Consider the following 16,849-nt stretch of genomic DNA (forward strand, 5'->3'; position numbering starts at 1 on the left):
AAGACCCACAGTGACACCAACAGTCATACAAAATTAGTTTACAGTAAGGCCTCACTGCTCTGAAAAATTACATATACTTAAGAATATGAGAAATAAGAAATGAAATGGACATTCAGGCCTAGTTTTCTGTTTAGTAAGAGTACATTTGTCTTTTTAATCATATTTCACAGTTCATTTTGCTCAACACTGCCTTCATATCTTCACAATTCCCTTTAAGATTAAAATACTAGTTTCTAATTTGTTTATCACTCAAATTGAATTTGAAGTTCTATCATTTTAGAATCCTTATTGGAGGATCATTTAAGAGATCATTAATTAATCCTGTTTGGTTGTCTGTAACCAAATGAAACAACACATTCCCTGGCTTGATCCTTAGGAATGGTCCCAAATGCACACTGAGATTATCCTCAAGGCTACCTCATTTACTGAAGACACCTCTGTGAAGCTACTTCTGCAATAAAATAATTAGTATTATTTTGATATTTGTGTATTGTGTATATAATGAAAGAAAGGGGATATTTACAAATTGAAAACACCATTGAAAAATTGTAATGTGCCAGCACAGAAGATTTTCAGAAGTAATGTTAGATTTGATGTCACATCAGCACTGATCAAAGCTGAGTTCTGCTTAGCAACAGTGTTTTATTCACTATCCTTGACCTCACTGCAGATTTAGTGATATTAAATTCATAACATTTATTGAGTACTTCAATAACTTATTTTCCATGTTATGCTTATTTTTAAATATGAAATTAAATTATCCTAAGGAATATTATTGCAGTGTAGCGTAGATAAAAGCTCCATTCATCTGAAGGAAAAACTAACGCTTTTATTAGTTTACAACACAGGTAGGGTTCATGAACAGGCTTTGGAAGGGTTCTGGGTTTAGGCAGGAAACCAGGGTTATATGGGAGGCGGGACCAGTCATCAGTGCAGGACACTTCCAATGAATCCCAGTTCACTGCATTTACCCCTTCCTTCTGTATTAAGGGTCTGTGGATGAAGAGAATGAGGATCAGAAGCTGGTAATTGAAACAGAAGAGAAATATTTACAAAACTATTTACAGATTGAGGTTGTCTGGGGATCTGGAGATCCTGGTGGAGCGTCTTAGCGCCGGTGTGGTGGGAGGGGGGGTCCTTGGGCTCCTTGAGTCTCTTCGTCGACCTGTGATGGAAGGGTAGAGGGCTGGGGCTCCGGTTTGACCATAGAGTGAGGTTCACTCTCCTGTACCGGGTGCCCTGAGGCCCAGGGCGGGGTGGGGAAAAAGAGTTTGGTAGCTCATGGGGCACCTGAGGCAACGGATCCTCGGTTCCGGCAAGTGCCAAATCCCTGATGGAGAGAGTGTCCTCCCTGCCATCCGGGTACTCCACGTAGGCGTACGTGGGATTGGTATGGAGCAATTTCACCCTTTCTACCAGGCGTTGGTCTTGCTTCTCCTCACGTCCTTCTTGAGAAGGACTGGACCAGGGCTAGTGAGCCAGGCTGGGAGTGTAGTCCCTGATGCTGACCTTCTGTCAAATGTAAACATGAGGTCATGAGGAGTATCATTGGTTACAGTGCAGAGTAGCGAGCAAATTGAGTGGAGCGCAATGGGGAGGACATCCTGCCAGTGTGAATCTGAAAGGCATTTTTGCTTCAGGGCAAGTTTGACAGCCTTTCAGATCCAGATCGTGGTGTTCACTTTTTCAACCTGTCCATTCCCCTGGGAGTTGTAACTGCTGGTTACGATGCTGGATGACGCAGCTCATCACTCATGAAGGCTGAGACCCGGTCGCTATGAATATAGCCAGGAAACTCAAACAGGGTGAAAATAGAGTCTAGGGCCTTCATAACAGATGATGCAGACATATCTGGGCATAGGATGGTGAATGGGAAGTGGGAGTACTTATCGATGACCAAGAGAAAGTAGGTGTTCCCGTTCGAGGAGGGGAGAGGTCCGTTAAAATCGATGCTGAGTCATTCGAAGGGCCTGGATGATTTAAAAAGGTGCACTTTCGAGGGTGAAAAAAGTGCAGATTGCACTTAGCTCAGACCTGGCAATGAACTGGTCATTTCCCTGACATCTTCTATTGAATAGGGGAAATTGTGGGACTTGGCAAAATGAGCCATGCGGGTGACCCCTGGATGGCAGAGCTCGTTGTGTATGGTCCACAGTTGACTGGTGTGTGCAGAGGCACAGCCTCCCCTGGACAAGGCATCTGGAGGGTCGCTAAGGACCCTTGACCAGTAGGTAATGTCAAAACTGTAGGTGGAGAGTTCGATCCTCCACCTAGCAATTATGTCATTCTTGATTTTTCCCCTCTTAGTGTTGCTGAACATGAATGCAACAGAGCGCTGGTCTGTGAGGAGCAAAAATCTTCTACCAGCCAGGTAGTGCTTCCAGTGCCTTATGGCTTCTCCAATGGCCTGAGCCTCCTTTTCCACGAAGGAGCTCGTGAACTTGAAGCATTTGTGAGAAAAAAGGCAACTGGCCTGCCCACCTAATTGATGGTAATGGCCAGGGCTATGACTGAAACGTCACTTTCCACTTGGAAAGGCACATTCTTGTCTACCACGTGCATGGCTGCTTTCGCAATGTAATGTCAGAGGTAATTAAAAGCTGTCTGGGCTTCAGCTGAAAGGGAGAAAGTGGTGGTTTTTAAGAGGGGACAAACCTTGTTGGCGTATTGAGGGGCCCACTGGGCATAATATGAGAAAAACCCCAGGCATCTCCTCAAAGCCTTTGTGGTTCCAGGGAGGGCAAGCTCTATCGGGGTTGGGGCCAATAATGCCATTCTCTACCATGTAGCCAAGGATAGCCAGTCGTGTAGTCCTGAATGCACATTTGTCAGAATTGTAGGTGAGATTCATGGCTCACGCAGCATGGAGAAAACTGGAAATTGGCATCATCTTTTTCCACGGTGTGGCCACAGATGGTGACATTGTTGAGGTAGGGGAAGGTAGCTTTCAACCCATACTCGTCCACCATCCTGTCCATCAGCCGCTGGAAAATAGACAGCCCATCGGTAATACCGAAAGGGACCCTCCAGAACTGATAAGTCGACCATTAACCTCAAATGCCATGTACGGACAGTCCTCAGAATGGACTGGCAGCTGTCGATTGGCAGCTTTCAGGTTGATGGTCGAATAGACCTGATACTGCGCGACATCGTTCACCATATCCAAAATGTGAGGGAGGGGGTATGCGTCCAGGAGTGTGTATCTGTTAATTGTTTTGCTATAGTCAATCACTAACCTGGACTTGTTTTCCCCCTTTACTACCACCACTTACCTCTCCACGGGCTGATGCTGGGTTCAATGATCCCCTCCTCCAGAAGGCGCTGGGTCTCCATCTCCCTGTCTGCTGTGCTGTGCCTCCTGCTCATGGTGGCAATGGGCTTATAGTCGGCAGACAAGTTTGGGAACTGAGACAAGGGGGTCGATGTTCAGCGTGGAGAGGCTGGTTTTGGTTTTGAGGGTCCTCCATTCCGAACAGTTACTGGGGGAAGGGGACCAGAAAACTTCCAAGATCACGCTTTTAAGGTGACACAGGAAGTCCACAATTCATCTAAAATGTACATGCAAAATTTACAAAATTCCCTCCCCTTCAAACAACAGATGAACTATACAATGTTTCTGTACCCGCGCCGAATAGGACTGGGAATGCAAGCAATATTCAGTAATTATAGGGGTACATTTTTAAGTTGTATTTTTGCACAGTCTGCGAGTCTATGAAACTTTCCATGGAGTCTGTATCAATCAGGCACTTAGTTGAATATCCATTTACCTTCACAATCACCATCAACCTGCTGAGCTCGTGAGGTCTATTCTGGTCGAGGACCAGCGAAGCCAGTCACTGGAGACGCCGTGTTCTTCCCTCAAGTAGCCCCCTCTATCCTGAGTTGACCTGTGCAGGTATGATGATCCTGACCTCGTGGTGCAGCAAGATGGCCGCCCTCCTTCCTCCTCTGACGATGAGGTTGGCACTGAATTTAAAATAAGGCTGCTGCAAGATGGCTGCTGAGCCTTTTCACGCTGTTTCCGTAAGCGGTGGGTTGCACAGCAGGCAATCTCGGGCGAGTCCGGCGCAGATGGCTTAGGGCCATCAGGTAGGCGTGGAAGAAGTCTCGCCAATATGCGAACTCCTCAGCCACGTCGGGGGACTGGGGGTCTATCGACGGCCTACTGGGCTTGAGCAGTGCCTCCATCCTTGTTTGTAAGCTAATAAAATTGTATTGTAGATAAATGTTCACATTCAACTAGAGGGGGAAACTAACGCTTTTATTAGCTTACAACACAGGTAGGCTTCATGAACAGGCTTCAGAGGGGTTCAGGGTTTAGGCAGGAAACCAGGGTTATATACGAGCTCCCAGAGAAGGAGGCAGGACCAGTCATCAGTACACGACACTTCTAGTGAATCCCAGTTCACTACATGCACCTTGGTGTGACCCTGCAAAAGCTCAGCATCACCTTTCTTGTTAGTTGATGTCATGTACTGTATATCCTTGTGATCTGCCACTGCACTTCCATAATGTGTGTCTAACTTGAAACGTTAATTTGAATTGCTTCCAACATCTCTGTACATTCAATTGGCAATCTCAGGAAAAATTTTTTCCCACCTACGGGAAAGCTGACCCTCAAAATCTTCACAATATCACACAAGTTGTCCCCTTGTAAGTGGCAAAATTGAATATCGGTTTCAAGGCATCCAAATTAACTCAAGCCCCTTTCACACTTGCATCCCTCTAAATTGGCTGTTCAGTGTCCTGGGTTAGGAATGGGGGTTTGGCTTTTCACACTTGCAAGGAGCCATCGCCAGGGTTAGGACTGTTCTGCCTTCTACTGGTGACATTATGATACACCTGCGCTAAATCCTGACCAATGTATTATGAACTTGTATTTGAACAAAATTAATCATGCATAATTAAGCTTTATATACAGCAGTGTATGAGCCCTTCAGCTCCTCGTTGTTGTGCTGACCTCTGTTAACCTTTATAAGGGAACTTGGGAAAGTGCGAGCAATAAATAGTAACAGCAGACAATTTTTAAACAGGGTGGGAAAGTTGGTAGCGCTATAGCGTACAATTTATAAATACTGTGGGGGGAAAAGCGATGGCGGACCTGCCCTCCCAGAATGCCATGCGGCAGAGAAAGGGTTGTATGCCCGGCTGCATACATGGAGCATTCATAGAGGGGTGTCTCTGCCACATGGCATTCTGTGAAGTCAGATCCACCATTGCTTTTTTCCCTCTGTCTTTATAAATAGTTCGCTATAGCTGTTCAAAAATTGTCCGCTCTCTCGTGGCATAGTTTATACCTTTATTTTAATCTTTTCTTCCTGCACTCACGAAAAACTTGCATCATTTCAATCCCATGATGCAATTACCCCTTTTGCATTTGCCTAATTGCAACGCCAGAGTCTGCAGATGCCTGGGATTTTTGTACTAGGGGTCGAAGCCGTCAATCCTCCGTGTCAGATGATGTCATCTGACACCGATGTTGAGCTGCTTTTGCTTTCACACTTGCCACTTTAAAGGCCGATTGGCATTTCATTTCTGGGATCACTTGCAAGTGTGAAAGGGGCTTCAGTGGATCATCTTCAGACAGTTTCATTGAGCCAAAGAGTACACATTTGAATGAAAAATACTTTCAATCATCCTTGGTCTTCATTTACTTCCCAGTGCCTACATCTGACACTACAGTGTCAGTATCAGTGGTGCCCAATTGCTCAGCAAAAGGAAGTGTAAGGTGCTCCTCCCACCCGATAGACTACGGATCATCCATGGATAAGATGTAGTACCTGTTTAACCTCCCAATCGGGGTCACGTGAAGCCATGGTTTGCAGATTTCTTTTTACAAGCCGATTTTATAGTTGTAAAACTGAAGACACTGGGCAGATTTACCCATCCAGCGAGGATACTACAATTGAAGAAGGTAATTATTTTTTTCCCCATGTATAAATCACGAACGCAGCATCAAGTATTAGTCTCAGCTCAATGTTGAAGCCTTCACTGAAGGAGAAGAGGGGAGGCAACAACTACAATTCAGAGGGTCAGAGATAATGATGGATGGAGAGACATGAACGGGAAGGCACCTGAATAATATGCCTACATCATAAGGAGGGAAAACTTGAGTAATGAGCTATCTTTAATGGCCTCAGGTTTGTATTTATCTGTTGATAAATGACAGTGCAAATATTGCTATAAAATTACATTAAAAAGAGAATATGAGGTAGTGGTTCATTGTTCATTCATAAATCTGATGGCAGAGGGGAAGTAGTTGACCTTATGCCTCAAGGTGTTCATCTTCAACCTCCTGTATCTCCTTCCCAATGGTAGTTGCTTGAAGAGGGCCTTGGTGGTGAGGGGCCTTGAGGATAGAAGCTGCTTTCTTAAATACTGGCTCAATGGTGTGGAGACTGCAAATTCACAATGCTCTGTAGTTTTTTCTTGTTCTGTGTATTGGCACCTTCATACCAGTGATGGAATCAGTCAGAATCCTCTTCAGGGTACACTGGTAAGAGTCTTTGGTGACATTCCAAATCTCCTCAAACTCTTCATGAAGTATACCAGCTGGTGAGCCTTCTTTGTGATTGCATCAAAATGGAGGACCCAGGAAATTATTCTTATCCCTTACCCCTGCTGACCCCTCTATGGGGATTGGTTCATGTTCTCCTGATGTCCACAATCTGTTCCTCAGTTTTGCTAACTTAGATTGTTATTGTGGGACCACTCAACCAGCTGATATATCTCACTCCTGTTCTCTTCCTCATTGCCATCTGTGATTCTGCCATTGACCTTGGTGTCATTGCCAAATTTGCAGACGTTATTTGAATTATTCTAGCCATGCAGTCATGGTGTGTATATCATGTAGAGCAGTGGACTAAGCACGCATCCTCGTTTTGCACCTGTGCTGATCGTCAGTGAGGAGGAGATGTTTCTGATTCATACTAACTGTGATCTTCTGGTGAAGAAGTCAAGGATCCAGCTGCAGGAGGAGGTTCAGAGGCCTAAGTTTGGTGTTGAAAGTTGAGCTGTGGTCAATGAAGAGTTGCCTGATGTATTTTTTTGCTGAGCGAAGAGCCAGTGATATTGAGTCGTCTGTGGACCGAGTTTGACGGGTAAGTGCATTGCAGTGGGTCCAGATCTTTACTTGGGTAGGACCATGACCAACCTCTCAAAGCATTTCATCACATTCGATGTGAGTGCTACTGGGTAATAGTCCAAAACAAAAAAAACCTTCAGATTGTATAAAGTGCTAGATTTTTGAGGTCTCGATCATGGAATTTAGTCCAAAATGAATGCACTTTATTTTCACAGCACAGACCGATTTTATTCATCCTCTGAATTGGTATCACTTGGCTTCTGCAGTTTGTTGTCATGTTATTCTAGTTTCAAAGTCTGCAGTGGTGTTTTCAGCATTAACATTACAATTATGTGGATAATTCAGATAATGTGCAGAAATAAAAGTGTGCTTTCAGTATTGTTGAATTACACTGCCATTTCTGCACTAAGGATCTGAAAGCGTGTTAATGTCTATTAAACAAAGCTTGTACTGTTTAACAGAGAGAATTGATGAACTACAAGTGAGACTGCAGTGACAATTATGCAGATACAACACATTGTAGAAAATGCCCTATGAGATATTGGTAACCAATCGGGATTTACAAGCAATAATTTAGACCAGAACTGTTGGTGTAGCAGTTAGTGCAACACCTGCGATCAGAACTGGCTCGGGTTTTGAATCCCGTGCCGTCTGTAAGGAGTTTGTGCGTTCTCCCCGTCTGCTTGGATTTTCTCCAGGGATTCTGGTTTCCTCCCACCATTCAAAACACATCAGGAGTGTAGGTTAATGGAGTGTAAATTGGGTGGCACTGGCTCGTGGGCCAAAATGACCTTTTACTGTGCTGTATGTCTGAAAAAGAATCTTAGGAGCAGAATTAGGCCAGAGACTTTGACCCCTATTTAAATTGCTATCCTTTTCCTGCAGATTTTTAATTTTGGTGGAGTTGTATTCAGAGGGACTAATGAATTACAAACTTAAAAGGTAGTTGTCAAGGTAATGGTTGCTTTGATTCAGTTTTGACCTTGAAAATGGTATAGCTTTTTGTGCACTTAACATTTCATTCAGCATTATCCAAATGCATAACCAAAATTCAGCAGATCATGGATGTCCAAACTAACAGTTTAGATCAGTGGTTCGCTTAAAGTAATCCCCATGCCATCGGTGCTCTGTGATTAGTAAGGGATTGCTTAAGGTGGTATGTGTGTGGGAAGGGAAGGTTGAGAACCACTGCTCTAGACCCAATTACTACTGAACTATTTTGCTTGAGAAAAATTGTCATTGGCCCATTTTCTTCGGAATCATGAAACTGTGCACATAACGAGTCAATTAGATAGGATTAAAACAATGGTTTTCAAACCTTTTTCTTTCCACTCACATATCACCTTTAGCACTCTCTTACTAATCACAGAGCACCTCTGGTATAGGGAATACGTAAAGTGGAATGTGAGTGAGTGGAATAAAAAGGTTAAGAAACCTTGGTTTAGATGAAACATTGACTCTGTAGTTGCTTTTGAGTTTTGTAAATGCTGGCCAAGTTGAGATATTTTGTATTACTTGTCCAGTTCTCCAGGTTAAAGTTCCGAGAATCTGAATCAAAAAATATGTACCTGTCCAGCTTAGCACTTGAACAGTTGTTTTTCCACATACTTGTACGAGCAACGCAGTGATCTTACTGTGAGTGATATTCACAGCAAACTAATTTCCTAAAACTGTATCATAATGGAAAATTATATTTTTGGCGGGAAATAGGAGACTTCAGTTGACCTGTATTGTTCTCAGATGATGGGAGGGGAATGACCAGGGTTCGATAGTACAGATTCTATCACCAATGTGTATATGTACAGATTGTAGTGTAGGATGACTGTGATTGGCTGAGAGCTTAACCACACCTACTGGTAGGTCTTAAAGGATTGCTCCTAGCCAGACCAGGTCATTCTGGATTGGTCGACCTACATGTGATGTGATCCAGTCTTTTAGTTAATAAAAGCCTTGGTTTGGATCAACAAGCCTTTGGTCCTTTTGACGCGCTGGCAGAGGTCGACAGCATCAAGTCCACGCTGCTGAAGATCCAGCTGCGCTGGATGGGTCATGTCTCCAGAATGGAGGACCATCGCCTTCCCAAGATCGTATTATATGGCGAGCTCTCCACTGGCCACCGTGACAGAGGTGCACCAAAGAAAAGGTACAAGGACTGCCTAAAGAAATCTCTTGGTGCCTGCCACATTGACCACCGCCAGTGGGCTGATAACGCCTCAAACCGTGCATCTTGGCGCCACACAGTTTGGCGGGCAGCAGCCTCCTTTGAAGAAGACCGCAGAGCCCACCTCACTGACAAAAGGCAAAGGAGGAAAAACCCAACACCCAACCCCAACCAACCAATTTTCCCTTGCAACCGCTGCAATCGTGTCTGCCTGTCCCGCATCGGACTGGTCAGCCACAAACGAGCCTGCAGCTGACGTGGACTTTTTACCCCCTCCATAAATCTTCGTCCGCGAAGCCAAGCCAAAGAAGACACAGGGTAAAACCAGTAATGTGTCTTGTGTAAATTTTTATTAATTAATTCTAGTCTAGATCATGTCGTTGGGATCTGCTGCAAAAACACCATGAGATTTGTTCACCTCAAGAAAAAATCCTCTGCGCACTTACCTGAAGTATTGATGTCAGTGTCTCATTTTTTGACAGTAAAAGTCTAGAACGGAGAAAGTCCAGTGGTATTCCTTTAGCTCGGAGGAGATGTATGTACTTTTATTTCTTAAAAAGTAGGACCATTGACCAGTTGATTCTATAGGCCCATCAACTCAAAAACTTTCACAATCTTTTGGCAAGTGTAATTTCATTCTGGTCTGGAAAAGTCAATTATTAGTATGTGAACATATTTTTAAGGTGGCAACAATGGGTAAACAGGGGGAACAGTTATTTCGTTACTATAACTGTGCTTGTGTGAGAATGAAAGAGAAAGAACATTGGATAAAATACCCATAATTTTCCAAATAGCCACATTTTGTCAATCTGCCCTGATGGCTGGCAAGGGCAAGAACTGATAAAATGGGTTCTGACTGGTTTGCATACCTTTGCCAATTTTCATTCTCCACTTTAAGATATATAAATTGTTTGGATTTTGATGCGCTCATCATCCTGTGAAGTATCAGCCACACTGATCCCTTTATAGCTGCATCTGCTCCTTTTTACGGTCTTTGTCTCTCAACAATGACTCACCTTCCTCTGTCTCCAACCTTTATCCCCCACCTGGCACTTTAATCTTTGTCCAACAATTGCTTACGCCACCCTCTTTTTTTTTAAAATCCAGCCATCTTTCCTCTCCACGTTCAATCTTCCTGACAGCTATTTGTGGGGAGGGACTGATACAGCTGAACTTTTTCTACTCTTAGCTGCTGTTCACACGTGTACATCTTTAGTAGGGTTCACTGAACAGTGATTTCTTGCTGAATGTAGTGTTTCTAAAGACATTTTAGCTGGGGTTTGCAACTTAACTCCAAGCTGGTGGAACTAAGCTGGCATTTCCTTTTTTATAATAATATAGCTACACGTAAAATATCAACTTTCTGATGATTCAGTGTCAAAGCAAGAGTTGTAGATTATGTGCTAGTGTGAACAATCTTGGCTATACAGAAACCCAAAAGGTAATTTAATATGGACTTCAAACCATTAACAAGACTTTCCAAAAAGTATTGTTTTCAACACTCCAGCTGGCACCTAACCATTATTTTAGAAAGTTTTAACCGAGAAGACAAAAGGAATTAAAGCAGGCACTAAATTTATATATTGGTTTTAAAGCAACAATTAACCTGTGAAGCATAGTTGCAACATTTGAGCAAGAAACAAGTTGCCGCACGAATTCAGCCCATCAGTCAGCATCTTTGGGGGGAAAGATTTTGGGTAAGATTGGTCATCGTTCAAATTTATTTATCATCCGATCTGATATCATTCTGTATATACATATATACAGAACCTTTATACACATCTTGTGTATATATATCCCTTGTATAATCATGAACTCACCATCTACTATGGTCTCAGCTCAAAGAAAAGGAGAATAGTGGAGGCAACAACTACAATTTGGAGGGTCAGCGATTGTGACAGAGAGATAGACATGATCGCCCACACCAAATGGGAAGGCACCTGAATGAATGATGTATACATATATTAAAAATAAATGTTAATAAATAATAGAATCACGGGGAATTGTTTTTAACAGTTCAGCAGTCTCATTGCCCATGGGAAGAAGCTGTCCCTCAGCCTGGCTGTAATACTTCTGTCTTTCTTTTCCAATGGGAGTAGCTGGAAGATGCTGCATGCGGGGTGAGAAGGGTTACAGATTTTGCGCTCTCTTGAACAACATTCCCGGAGGAGGGAGAACTCACTGATCCTCTCTGTTGCTTTTATGATACTATGGATTGACCTACAGCAATCGTACCACACTGTGGTCAGCCAGCTGGGACGCTCTTGCTGAGATCCTGTAGAAAGTTGACAGAATGGTGGCCGGTTACTGTGCCTACCTGACAAGTGAGGAGAGCTTATGTGTCCAGGATAGGTCATTCTTCAGTGGACTTCAAGGAACTTGGTGCTCTCTCCCTCTCCACTAATGAGCTATTATTTTCTAGTGAGAGGTGAAGTCCCCAATCATCCCTTTGTCTTCTCCACTTTGAGACTCAGGTTGCTATTCTCACACCATTTTGCGTGATTTTCCACCTCTTAAAACCACAAGATGTAGAAGCAGATATAGGCCATCGAGTCCACCATTCCCTGATGAGTTGATCCTTCTCCCCTTGATGACACTGTTGTAGCTGGGCTTGAGACATCACACATAGCAGTTATATGTCATCAACATGAGTTGGGCTGATCACACATCCCTGAGGTATACCAGTGCTCTGTGTTTAGTTGTCAACCTGGACAAATTGTGGTCTTTCTTTACAAAGTCCAGAATCCAGTTACAGAGAAAGGTGTCAAATTCCAGCGAGAACAGCTTCTCCACCAGCTTCTGGAGGATAATTTTATTAAACACCAAGTTGAAGTCAATGAACAGCAGCCTAGCATATGAGGCTTTGCTCTTCAGATGGTTAGGACAGAGAGGAGGAACAAGGCTATTTACATAGTCAGTGGAAAAGTTCTACCTCTAGGCAAATTGAAATGGGCCAGTGTCTCTGGGAGGTGTGCTTTTATACGTTCCATCACCAGATGCTCAAATCATTTGATAATGGTGGAGATCATTGTCACTGGGTGGTAGTCATTGGGGCCTGTCACTATTAGACTTTTTGGTACCAGGATGATTGTAGTTACCTTAAAACCTGTGGGGACAATGGACTACTGCAATGGTATGTTCAAGATCTCCATAAGGACCTCCGTCAGTTGGTCTGCCCCGTCCTTCAGTACCTGACCAGGTACGTTATCTAGTCCTACTCGCTTGTTTGAGTTCACCCTGGATAGAATTCTCCTTACCTTGACCATGGCTATGCAAAGAGCCTGTTCTTCAGGGAGAGATGGAGCTTTCTTTTGCATCAGAATTCTTTCTTCTCATCAAACTGTGTGTAGAAGATGTTAGGTCTGTCCAGAAGGCAGGCGTTGTTGACTCGCAAGGTTGTCTTGTGATCTGATATGTATTGATCCCTTGCCATATGTGCCCCATGTCTCCAGTGTCACACAGCTACACTTTCCTTCCGAATTTCATGGGAAAGTTCATCCCTGGCTAATCTTAGTGCCATCTTGTCTCCTGTACTGAAGGCAGCATCACAGGCTCTAAAAAGTGCAAGGACTGCTGGGTTCAACCATGTTTTCTGGTTAGCTCTGCAAATCTAGAATATACAAAGACAAAACGTAAAAGGAGTGAGTCAGGGGTGGAAGGTGATTGGTGACTGAGGGTGGGGGGGGGGGGGAGGGGTGGGTGAGGATTGGTAGCAGAGAGTCAACAAAGGAAAAGATAAGAGGGGCCAAAGGAGGGTGAAGGTATTGACAGTTGCTGAAGGGTGATGAGTGGGAACACAAAGGCTATCAGTGCTTGAGTAGGACTGATAGTACCAGAGAGGGGAGTGGGTAGTAGGAGATGAAAACAGACAAGGAGGGGTTTAGTGGAAAGGGAACACAGGAAGCAAAGGGTTCCAAAAAATAGAAAGTTCAGTGTTCATACCATTGGGCCTGAGTAGAGAAAGCCAAGGATGAACGGGTGGGTATGAGGAAATAGCTTGCAGCCTATAGCTCAGGATCACCATTGCAGACAGAGCACAAATCATGGAGGTACTACGAGAACTCTTCATTTGGTTTGAATATTTATGTATGAAATAGTTTGTATTTGAAAGCATTCCAACAGTTCAGATAACAATTTTTTTTTTAAATCAACTTGATTCATAATGGCTACAGCACAAAAGAGGTCATTCATCCCATTGTGTCCATGTCAGTTTGCTCAGAGCAGCTCTCTAATCCCAACCCCTGATCAACATCTCTGTAGCTTTTTCAACTTTTCCCTCACCGTAATTTACCAAATTCCCTCTTGAAGGCCGCAATGGAATTCTAAGCAACTCCAGGCTGTTCATTCCAGATTCCAGACACATGCTTTGTTAAAAAAAAACACTTTCTTCATGTCACTATTGAATTGGCTTCCCCTTTCTTTAATACCAGTGTCCCCTTCTTTTGATACTTGGAGCACCTTTTTTTGGCATCCAAATTGACTAATAACTTTGCTGTGAGACGTGCATTGAGAATCTGGTTTCAATTTAGGAAATATTTTGGGTACCATAGATTAGTCCCATTTTGGGTAATTCCTTTTTTCAAAACCGTCAGTTCACGATAGCAGTCATCATCAATGGTTAAATTTAGGTATCCAATCTTTTTTCGATATTCTTACTGACCAAAATCTTGCTTCTTTTGATCAATTATCTACCTAGACTTTTTTTTTCACTACTTACAGGTTGGATTCTTAGTTCAGGTTAAATTCTTTAGTTTTGAAGCTCCCCGAAGACCTGGACCCTAATATGATAGGGATCCTTTATAAATTACTTTTAAATTCTAGGGATAGTTCCCTGGATAGAATTTAAAAAAAAATATGGGAACAAGATTTTCAGCAGCCATTTTCTGAAAATCCATGGAATTCTATTCTGAAACGAGTCCATTCATCCTTACTTTGTGCTGGACACTCATTATTACAATTTAAGGGAGTACACCCGGCCCACTATTCCAAAGTTCAATTTGGTTAAATTCTATCCTAGTCTCTTCTAAATGTGATCAATGTATAACTGAAGAAGGTATCATATGATCTGTGATGTCCTTCTCTTTCCAATTTTTGGGAAGGGGTACTTCATACCTTGTCTTTAGTTCTTAATATTAATTTGATTCCAATCCTTTCATTGCTCTCTTTGGAATAAGTGAGCCAACAGGTTTAATTCTGACTGCTTCACAATCCCCTTGCCTCCCTTATCGCTAGAAGGGCCATATTAATGAGACGGAAAGATGCTGTCCCTCCCACTCATACTCAGGGGTTGCCCGACATGATGGGACGTCTGCCTGACTTTGGAAAAAAGTATTAGATGAACCACTACTGAAATGAGTCTTAACTTGGTTTCTTTATGGGGTTTTTTTTTTTCTTAATTATTTTCAAAATTTGTAAGATTAACTAATTTTTGGTTTTTGAATCCAATGTTTACCTTCTTTTTTATTATTAGTAGCAGTGGACTCTGTGTTTAGTCAGTAGCCTCCGAAGGGAAGGGATGAATTAGATTATTAGTATAGTGTTTTTCTTTCTTTTTAATGTAACATAGCTCTCAGTACTATTTGAGTTGATATACGAGATTTGTTAATAATTTAATTTATTGTTATGTACCTATGGAACATTGATAAAACCAATAAAAATATTGAAAAAGAAAAATACGTGCATCCTCTAGGTTTCACCATCCACTCTGTCCAGGCACATCACTTTAATCAAACACTAATCCTTGGGAAAATCCCACTATTCACCTTCCTACAATTTGAAAAGCAGCCATTAACCATGAACCTCCAACACCCGTTAATTAGCCAAACACATCCATGTTATCAATGCCTTGTGTCTTGATAATAAGCCTGTTAGGTGGCACTGTATCAGTAGCTCAGCACTGCGCAATTCATTTATTAGAAGGAGGATAGTTTTGATGGAACCATGTTTGGTCCGAATCCTGTCTGCAGGAGTGGAAGATCACATGTTCTTTAAAAAGATTATCACACAAAAAATAAATTACATTTGAAGAGTGCATTTTATGACCTCAGAATGCCTCAAAGCTAGTTTAGTATATTGGAAGTATAGAATATTTTTTTTTTAAAAAGAAAATACCCAAGGGAATGATTTCTTTCTTGAAAGGACTGAGATTGCTGAACAAGAAAATGTGCTCAGAAAATCCAATTTACCTTGTACCAGATTCAACGTGATGTATTTGAGCTGCATATTTTTTTAAAAATCTATCACATTAACTTTTTTTTTGTCTGCCACAGACTGGAATCATTACTGATGCTCGTTTGAAGGAACTGACCCCAACAATGCCAGTTATTTTCATCAAAGCTATTCCAGTGGACAAGCAGGATACTCGGAACATGTATCCATGTCCAGTTTACAAAACACGACTCCGAGGCCCAACCTTCGTCTGGACCTTTAATTTAAAAACCAAGGAAAAGCCTTCCAAATGGGTGCTGGCTGGAGTTTCACTCTTACTACAAATTTAAGCAGAAGAGCTTGCATAGTTATCGATACAACAACTGGAAAAGAACTACTTATACAATCCAATATTCTTTTGGTAGGAAGATTAACAGATTTCTTTCAGCACAAAATCCACTAAAAATAATAATGTTGCTTTGTTAAGGGGGTGCAAAATGTTGCACCTTATTTGTCATTTCTCAGCTTGGCGTATCGATTAGCACAATGCCTTTACAGCGACTGGGACCAGATCAGGGTTCGAATCCCACACTGTCTGTAAGGAGTTTGTTCGTTCTCCCGACGTCTGCGTGCGCTTTCTCTTCCCTTTCAAAACATACCCCGGATATAGGTTAATGGGTAGTAAATTAAGCGGCACGGACTCGTGGGCCGAAATGGCCTGTTACCGTGCTATAATTAATAACTTGATGCTACAGAAGTATATTTGGTAACATGTCAGCAGAAATACTTGAAGGAACCATTTCCAATTCTCGTTTTAATGTGGTACTTTTGCAAGATGCATATTTGAATCATGCTCCCAGCTGATTTTACACTGTGAAATTAATGAGTAAAATACAACAGTATGTTGACACCAGCTTATGTAAAGTGTGAAGATGATGTTTCTTCAATGGTATAAACCTTGGTGATGGAACAGTTAACTATTTCACCTTCACAATTACACAAATTAAGAAAGTTTAATAACACACAGAATATATGGCTAAAATAAAAGCTTTGCCATAAATGCTAAGGGCTGAACAAGGGTTTATAAGGTTTATATTTGGAATAAACTGCTGATTTCTTTCATTAGGTTTACTCAGAAGCTAAATGAACCTCCTTGTATCTGCCTATTCACTTACCAACTGAGGACTCTGGTTTACAAATATCTGTCCATTAAAGTCATGCCAAAATATTTCACTCATGTACAGCAGCCAAATTACATATTGTGAAAGTTAAATTGGATAAGAATTTGAGTTTATTGCCATACACACAAGGACAAGGTACAAATGCACCAAAATTGTAACTTCTTGTGCCCACACAGGTGTGTAAGATACAATAATGTTATAGCAAGTTAATGTTGGTGGACAGTTAACTAGGGGCCAGGAGAACCTCACGGCTCTTTGATTAATGTCATGGGCTCT

The 16,849-nt window shown here is 42.2% G+C and overlaps 1 protein-coding gene across 6 annotated transcripts in view; it reads left to right on the forward strand.

Annotated features, from left to right (window-relative positions):
- Positions 1–16,600, forward strand: part of dnah9 (dynein, axonemal, heavy chain 9) — a 380,785-nt gene extending 364,185 nt beyond the window's left edge. For 5 of the 6 annotated variants that reach the window (XR_011354703.1, XR_011354704.1, XR_011354705.1 and 2 more), the window contains 2 exons: positions 15,515–15,813; positions 16,519–16,600. Coding sequence is in view for 1 of the 6 variants with exons in the window: in XM_069929513.1 (XP_069785614.1) it covers positions 15,515–15,742 (228 nt within the window). In the remaining 5 variants the exon portion in view is untranslated. Of the gene's footprint in view, positions 1–15,514; positions 15,828–16,518 lie in introns of those variants that run through there. The other variant, XM_069929513.1, reaches the window with a different exon arrangement.
- Positions 16,601–16,849: the final 249 nt, after the last annotated feature.

Source organism: Narcine bancroftii, chromosome 3, assembly GCF_036971445.1.
Source record: "Narcine bancroftii isolate sNarBan1 chromosome 3, sNarBan1.hap1, whole genome shotgun sequence".
NCBI lineage: Eukaryota > Metazoa > Chordata > Chondrichthyes > Torpediniformes > Narcinidae > Narcine > Narcine bancroftii.